At 43.7% G+C, this 8,477-nt stretch overlaps 1 protein-coding gene across 1 annotated transcript; it reads right to left on the bottom strand.

Moving 5' to 3' along the window:
• Positions 1-370: 370 nt before the first annotated feature.
• Positions 371-4,580, bottom strand: LOC109747536 (cysteine synthase). Its single transcript, XM_020306603.4, has 11 exons — positions 4,273-4,580; positions 4,098-4,157; positions 3,889-3,998; positions 3,720-3,777; positions 2,365-2,628; positions 2,121-2,258; positions 1,955-2,006; positions 1,568-1,647; positions 1,303-1,362; positions 998-1,078; positions 371-744 (listed from the first exon to the last, which is right to left on the bottom strand). Exons 2-11 carry the CDS (start codon positions 4,140-4,142, stop codon positions 655-657), a joined length of 978 nt encoding a protein of 325 aa, XP_020162192.1. The 5' UTR covers positions 4,143-4,157; positions 4,273-4,580; the 3' UTR covers positions 371-654.
• Positions 4,581-8,477: the final 3,897 nt, after the last annotated feature.

Below are 8,477 nucleotides of genomic sequence, written 5' to 3'. Positions count from 1 at the left end.
ATCGAAAAGCTAAGGAAGACCGGGGAAAAACCAAAACGTCGAAAAAACAAAAAAAAAACCGTTTAAAAAGCCGAAAACGCGTGCGGAAAGAAAAATCCGGAGGGAGCGTCCAGAGCGCGACACGTGGCGAATAGCTGAGAGCGCGTCAAGTGGCGCTGATCGTTGCGAGGCTCCCGAAGAAGCGCTCATTAACTAGTTGCTCTCGTCGAACCAAGGCTGTGTGCGTGGTGTGGTGGGTTGTTGAACAAATCGTGGCTTGACGTTTTCAATCCAACGGTCCAGATTGATTCGACTGAACCAGTTTCTTTTTCCAAGCGACTATATAGTTGTCAGCCCCGTTTCAGAAAAGGAAAACAAAGATTCAGACATGTAAGGGCACCATGATGCTTTATTTCACACTGGCTGACATATGGACCACAGAGGAATAGTTCAATATACAGGGCAGGCAAGAAGTAATTCAAACTGCTAAACACCACAAGGCCAACACAAAGTATTCCCCATTGCTACACAAAGTGGGATTAAAGCTTGACAGGGCTTGATGTCAGACCAACACTAGCAGGGACGCCAAAGCTTTTATTTCTGTAAGGAGGGCTCCTACGAATGGAGGGATTTGGCTTTGGAGAACAGCTTCGCGCGCTTGAGGAGTCCCGAGGGTCACTCGACCACCATGCTCTCGGCCTCCTTCTTGATGGAGTGGAAGAGCACCGACGAAAGGTAGCGCTCTCCGAAGCTTGGGAATACAACCTACACATGAGTGAAATGTCAGCATAGGGATACAACATGGAGATTGCTGCTAAAAGGCAGCCTCTCTTCACTTGGTGGAATAGGCTAGTTTGCAGTATGAGAGTTGACAAGTACAGATATCTCCCTATAGGGTATTCAAAAGTAAATAAATCTGTAGTTCATTACATCAACTCATTTGTGTTTTGCTTATTACGTAGAATTTTCAGGGGAAAGAGGCATGCTAGAAACTACCAGGAGGAAATGTGTCACTTACAACAAAGAGTTTCCCTGCATTTTCAGGCCTCTGAGCAACCTTGATTGCAGCTGCTGCAGCAGCACCAGAAGAGATTCCAACCTACAATTATTTAGATAGTCAATGGCTGATGCAAACACTTGGTTCTGATTGATCCATACAGACAGATTGGATTAAAAAAATGTGTGCATGATACTGCTTAATACTCCCTTCGTCCCAAAATAAGTGTCTCAACTTTGTACTAACAATAAAGTTGTTAGTACAAAGTTGAGACACTTATTTTGGGACAGAGGGAGTAATAGATAAATGTTCGAAAGAAACCCCACCAGCAATCCTTCTTTCAATGCCAGAGACTTTGCCATCTCAATGGACTCATCACTTGAAACCTGGCATACAATTTGAACGGACCAAAGGTTACACCAGGGTAAAAGATGCAGACATATGGAATGATAAACAGGAAATATCCAGCAAACTTCTATTCTCGCGGGAGGATTGAAAAACTAGAAACAACTAAGCAAAAAGATATGTGGCGAAATTTTTCTTATATAGTGCCTTCTCTACAACTTTACTTAGTACAAGAAGAAAAATCACCTGTATGGTTTCATCAATGATGTCAACATCCAAGACACCAGGGATAAAACCAGCTCCAATTCCTTGGATCTTGTGTGGTCCTGTTCAAAAATAACTGAATCTTGTTGGTACAGAACAAGCAGTGTCAAGAATCAAAGCAGAATACTTTGGCGCAAAATGGTACACGTTGGAAATGGTTAAACATCACAGCATTCTTATTAATATTAGAATAGGGCTGACAAGACATTTCACATGCCAAATCAAAGGCAGTGAAAAGAGAAACTCAGGTTTTTGACATTCTAGTGATTGTGGTTGGGGTACCCATTTTTGTTGATGGATATTATAAGCTGAATTTAGTGACTGAATGTACTTAGAACAAATGGAATGTGATACAGAAGGAAACATTACCAGGCTTTCCACCATTTAAGACAGCACTCTCGGTAGGCTCCACACCGTAGAGCTTACATAAGAAAACACAAAAAAATCAGATACTATTTCTCATACAGGAAGAAATGTTAGTTGGTCAACGTTGGCAGCTAACACCGTAGTGTGCATAATGATTTCTAGTGCTTACCTTGATGTTAGGATTTTGCTCTTTGAGGTATTTTCCAGATCCAGTAATGGTACCACCTGTCCCGATGCCAGAAACAAGGCCATCGATCTTTCCTCCTGTGCCTTTCCAGATTTCAGGCCCAGTTGTCTCATAGTGAATCTGCACGAAATATTTAAACCTGAGAACTGGGAGCTCGGAAGCAAACATCAAACACGGCATAAAGACATCTCCAAAGTCCAAACACAAATGATAAACTATGCTACACCTTTGGGTTGGCAGCATTCTCGAACTGCTGAAGGATGTATGAGTTAGGTGTCTTTGCTGCCAGCTCTTCCGCCTTTTGGACAGCTCCTTTCATTCCCAAGAGTGGGTCGGTGAGGACCAGCTCAGCACCAAAAGCCTTCAAGATGATTCTCCTCTCCATACTCATGGATGCGGGCATTGTGAGTACAAGTCTGTAACCCTTGGCAGCAGCCATGAAGGCCAGCCCAATGCCTGTGTTGCCACTGGTTGGCTCAATCAGGACACTCTGGAAAACCATTCACATGGAAAGCAAAATATCAGCAAAAGAACATCCTAGTAATCTGAATTTTTTAGTAAACGTAGCTTTACAAAAAAGTTTGCAGAAAGTGCTTGCTATAAAACAACTTGTCAGCATGAATAAAATGGCCAGGTGCACAAGTATTAATCTTTAAGATTGCAAACAAGGGGCAGCATGTCATGATTCATGGAAGGCGTGGTAAGTATTTAAATAGAGAGGCTCTAGATTAATATACTTAGTTCAGGTGTAAGGTGTTGTTGGTGAAGGGTTGACGTAAATGCTTACGCGGAGCAGCTGGACAAGTCAAACAACTAGGTGCCGGTGCAGGAGAAAACGAATAATACCGTGCAAATCAAGGCCATATAAATGAACCATAGATTCCAGACACCGTGGAATATATACAACTCTAGTAGAAATGGTCAACTGGCAACCCTGAAATGGAACATGAAAAATCCCTAGCACCAAATAGGGGGCAGCATATCATATCATCGTTCATGAAAGGGATCGTGAAGCACGTATTAAACAGAGAGGCTCCAAATTACTACTACTTGGTTCAGGTGAAAGCTGAACCTATATGTTGGTGAAGGGTTGACCTAAATGCCAACGCAAAACAGCTGTGCAAGTCAAACAACTAGGAGCTGGTGCAGGAGGAAATGAATAGAATAGTACTGCAAATCAATGCCATATCCCTGAACCATAGAATTCATAGTGCCAGATATGTATCTCTAGTTCCAGTAGAGATGTATGGCAACACTGAGAAGAAGAACGAAAAATTCTTAGCGCCGAATGAGGCAATTCCCTAATTTCTTTTGCATACGTCTTGACCTGACTACTTAACCCAATTAGAAGAGACTAGATGCTAAATTCCCTTGACCTGTGTTCTCTACTGAACTAACTGAAGCCGGCCAGGTCACAGCTAATACATACAGTACTACCAAAATCACAGGTAATAAGTACTTCTATTCCAGGGAGCCCAAATCATCGTTGGTAACGCCAAACTGTTGTAAAATTGCATGAGTACAACAAAACAGGGGAAACACACCAAAAGAGTGGTAGGGGGAGGGGTCGATTTTACCCACCTTGCCTGGGACGATGAACCCCTTCTCCTCCGCGTCGGTGATCATGCTGTATCCAATCCTGCACAAGCACAAGTAACGAATCTTCAGCTCAAATCTAGAGAGCAAACCAGGGCCTCTGTCCTCAGAACATGGATGGGGATCTAGAAAAAACAGAGGGTTCATAGCTGACCTGTCCTTGACGCTGGAGCAGGGCTCCATGGACTCGAGCTTGGCGGCGACGCGCCCCACGCACCCGTCGGTCACCTTGTTGAGGTACACCAGCGGCGTGTTCCCGATCAGCTACATCGCAATACAGAGAATAAATCAGCACACCAAACCATATCCGACCGGCCGGCCATCCCCAAACACTGGCGCGTCCAGGGAGACAAATCAGCTCACCTCGGTGACATCCTTGGCGATCGCCGGAGATGACGCCTCCCCCATCCCGCCGTCGACGAGCTACACAAATCAAGAACTCTGTTTTACCCTCCGGCGCGCGGACACATCAATCGAAATCTCCGACGAATCCAAGGGAAGGGCGACGGAAAAGAGGCGAATTTCACCGTGGTATTACCGATTTGACAGCGAAGTGATCCTTCTGGAGCCGGAGCTGGACGAAGTGGCGGCCGCTGCTGCTTGTCCTGGAACTGGTGGGAGGAGGAGGCCGGCGGAGGCCGCGAGGTTTTATACAGGAGAGAGGTTGGTGGAGGAGATTGCGGGGAGGGGGGCCGCTCGGCAGGAAGGCGCGGTGCACGGTGCACCGTGACGCTGCGGGTGGGCCCGGCCGGAGGCGGCTGGCGCTGGTGGACCGGGGGGAACGGCGTTCGTTGAACCTGGACGGCGTTTGCCGCCACCGGATATGCGTGGATGGCGTGGCGGCCTTGAGTGAAGCAGCAGGAGACGGCTGCATACATAAATGCAGATGTGTTGAAAATTCAGTTTTCATGTGTTTAGAACATCGACATCGCGTGCAAATGGAGAGTTATTCTGGTCCGTGGTAGCCGTGTTTATGTCAGGTTCGAGAACCGGAGATTTGACTAGATTTTCGTGAACGGACAGGACCGCGATCACAATGTAGAAGCGGACACTAGATAGAGCGGGTGGACCGACTTTGCTATGCGTAGATAAGTGGGCGCGTGTTTGGAGATTCGGTTGTGTTCTAGACCGAACGATCGGTGTCATGCCAAAATAAAATTATTCTGGTCCGGAGATATTCATGTTCGAGGCTTTGAACGTTATCGCGTTTTGGGTTGACAACTGGAACTATGGTTGTTTCCGCGAGACTTGACCGATGGTTTATGGTCATCCTACGGTAAAATTATTGGGCCTTCGTCCGGAATGGAGGAGGGAGTATAACATGATGTCACCTATTTTTGGGCGTTACATGAATGATTTCACCGAAACCATCGGAAATCACTCTGAAAATAGGCCGGTGAGTCGTCTAAATGCCATGAAGCAGATGTAGTTATATCATATGGTACGTACTATTGTTGATAGTTTCTAGGCTAGGGTGGTTTAAAACTTGCAGTTAGCTTGTGCAAGCATACATAACCCACTTGATGATACCAGACAATCATCATAGGAAGAACCACAAAAAAATATGCCAGTTGGTACTAGCTTCCTCCATCGGCCATGCACTGAATAATTCAATATGTTGGTTTCTTCTATGGGCATCTTTCCCTTGCTCCAAGCCATCTGGCATTCGTTTTTAAATGTTTCAGTTGACATATATATCTATTAGTCTTCTTCACGTGGTAGTGTATCATCGAAGATCGACCATTCATATCCTTATCCTAAACAGTTTATCTTCGCTGAAACTATTTTAGCTTGCAAGTTGTCCCTACAATTTTTCAGGGGCCAACATATGCATGCCCGTACAATCATATCATAACACCATATTGTTGCTATTTGGAGTTAGTTGTTGTATGGAGACGTGTATGGACGGCATTTCAGATGGCTGATGGGTGGATGGCGTGGCGACCTTGAGTGTGAGTGAATAGAAGACGGCTGGCTAATGGGTATGTATACTCGAGGTGCATATTTGCACATTTAGATATGGTTTAGAACACAAGTATTATGCGTGTGGAAATGAAGAATTATTTCGGTCCATAAACATGTTTATGTTGGGTTCGAGGCTAGAGATTTGGCTAGATTTTTGTGGACGGGTATGATGGTGATCTCTGTTAGAAGCCGACACGAGCAAGCTAGTAAGTAGATGACTGGCTATGCATAAATATGAAGTAAATGAATGTGTTTAAAATTCAGTTATGTTCTAGACTGGAGGTCGACATCCTGTGGAAAATGGAGAATTATTCTGATCCAGAATTGTTTGTACTTTTCAGGGATTTGAACATTGCCGTGTTGTAGATTGACGATTCAAACCATTGTCGCATGTAACGAACTATCACTAGCTGTCAGAGTTGACTGTTAAGTTCCAGTCATCTCACGGTACGATTTCCATGCATTTTGAGCGATTATATGGATATTTTCATTGAAACCATCTAAATATGTCGCATCACATACGAGGTTTTTCACGACGAGAACTTGTTGTGGCGCCATGAGCGTCATCCTAGTTACTGCACCATGAATAAGATATATTGTTGAGACATACTCGGTGCCGGTGCGTACTCGCGAAGCACATGAATAGCAACATGCTACCCTTGTTAGTAGTTTCTACCTAGGGATGGGTGGCAGCTGGTTTGTGCATACATATATAACCCACGTACGTGTTGATACTAGAGAATCATCCTACAAAAAGCACCTTACAATCGGGCCCCATCTGTCAGAAGTGAGTGATAAGTGCTTTCTACAAAAGAATTAGTGGGAACACAGTGATTTTTGCAATGTATTAACGACTTGGTGGTTTTTCGCAAACCTAGCCGCAAATGTGGTTGTTTTTTACAATTAACTCAGAAAATATGCATCTTTTCTTTGGGGGATCAACCATGCAAGTAGCTCTGCCACTGTTGCCGTGGTACTTCCATAGATCTTTGGTAATTAACATCTTATTACCGAGGATTTCGCTCGAGCATATAAACATGATGTTAGTTAACATCTTATTTTGGTAGAATTCTCACGGTACAAAACACCTGAGCGAATTTCCTTTGCCTTTCTTGATGAGGACCTTGCACATAGTCATTTTCTCATGCAATTCATTAGGCTTCCCATAATGAGAGTACTATAAGCGGCATCATGCATGCCAATTAGATTGATGTCATGCGTGCGGCTAAGTAAACGACTAACTATGCATAAGTATGAATGTAAAGATATGTGTTTGAAATTCAATTATGCTCTAGACTGGACGATCTACATCCCGTGGAAAATCGAGAATTTTTCCGATCCAGAATTGTTAGTATTTTTCAAGGGTTTGAACATTACCGTGTTGTAGATTGACATTTCAAACCGTTGTCGTCTCTAACAGGCTATCAATAGTGTGTTACGTTCCGGCCATCTCACAGTACAATCACCGCGCATTTCGCTTGAGCATATATTGCGGAGTCCCGCTTCAGTGCCCCCCCCCCCCCCCCCCTCCCCAAAATTTAAAAGATTAACTTCGTCTTTCATTATTAATTCTTTTTTTTTTGGTTCTTCTCTCCGCATGAAAGAAATTGTACTGTTCATTCTTCTTCCTCATCCGAAATGCTCAGCAGCGGAGCTACGTTGGTTCTTGCAGGGGCCATGCCCCCCCTCTCCCCAGCCTTGATAAAATACACGGGGAATTTTTCTGAGGGAGGCTGGATTAAGAAATATAGTTTTTTGGCCCCTCCAATCTTGTCTGTCCGTGTTCTCGTGTGTGTTGTGTTTCCAGCCGCCTGGCTGTTTATTTACGTGCGTGTACTGATTGCTGGTTGTGGATTGATTCATCGATCGTGTGAGCTAGCTACAGAGGATAATGAATCCATCAGCTGTAAGTGAGCTAGATTCGACCAAAGGCACCGGCCAACAGCGGATCGATCAGAAGATCGTGTACGTGTACATGTGTGTTGCTGCTGTTCAACACATCCGCTGACAGTAATGCACGAGCAAAAGTTAGCTTTGATTTGATGCCGTTATGATCGAACGTACTTGATCGCGTGGGGAATGTGCGGGCTACTACCAAATCTGATTAATGAATTTGTTAGAATTAAACTAGTAAAAGAGCCCGTGCATTGCAACGGGAGAAAAAAATAACACACGCCCATAATTCAATAATAACAACACAAGACCTCAATAGATTCATGTTATTTATTTGAACATGCCATCAATGCCCACACAATCACAACGCGTTTGAATGTATCAATCCTAATGCATCTCTCTCGGCATAATATCGGAAATTTGCTTTCTTTGCCCCCTGCGTGGTTTTGCCGCCGCGTGCATGTGTGGTTATAGATGGTTTCTTTCGTCTTCAATTTAGTTTTGCTGAGTTGTTCATTTTCTATCTGGATCTGCACCGATACAAAATAAAGACGGGTTGTGCACTATTTATTAAGGTTGCACCCAAAACAACATTTAAAAAAATTTAATAGATAAAATAACATAATATTCAGATTCTACACATTTTCTTAATCAAATTTCATATATAACACATTAAAATTAGAGTTACGGTTTAAAAGATACTACTATTTCTCAAAAACATATGATATGTACTGCGGACTGAATTTAGGAAATGGCAGGGGGCTCTTTGTAAAACGCATAACATTTTCTCTGGGTCACTTAAAACAGTACTGTGAGTTAATTATCAAAAACTACAGGAGGTTTCTGCAAAACGAAACGTTTTTGTTTATTTATCACTTAAAACTG

The sequence above is a fragment of the Aegilops tauschii genome, chromosome 5 (genome assembly GCF_002575655.3).
Source record: "Aegilops tauschii subsp. strangulata cultivar AL8/78 chromosome 5, Aet v6.0, whole genome shotgun sequence".
Classification (NCBI taxonomy): Eukaryota; Viridiplantae; Streptophyta; class Magnoliopsida; order Poales; family Poaceae; genus Aegilops; species Aegilops tauschii.
This window is presented reverse-complemented; position numbering and strand designations above follow the sequence as displayed.

Excerpts from the sequence above, each read along its gene's own strand:
- LOC109747536 (XM_020306603.4), bottom strand. The coding sequence starts at position 4,142 with ATGGGGGAGGCGTCATCTCCGGCGATCGCCAAGGATGTCACCGAG. Across the intron at positions 2,259-2,364 it reads AGAATGCTGCCAACCCAAAG|ATTCACTATGAGACAACTGG; the intron begins GTGTAGCATAGT and ends TATTTCGTGCAG. Across the intron at positions 1,648-1,954 it reads CTTAAATGGTGGAAAGCCTG|GACCACACAAGATCCAAGGA; the intron begins GTAATGTTTCCT and ends ATTTTTGAACAG.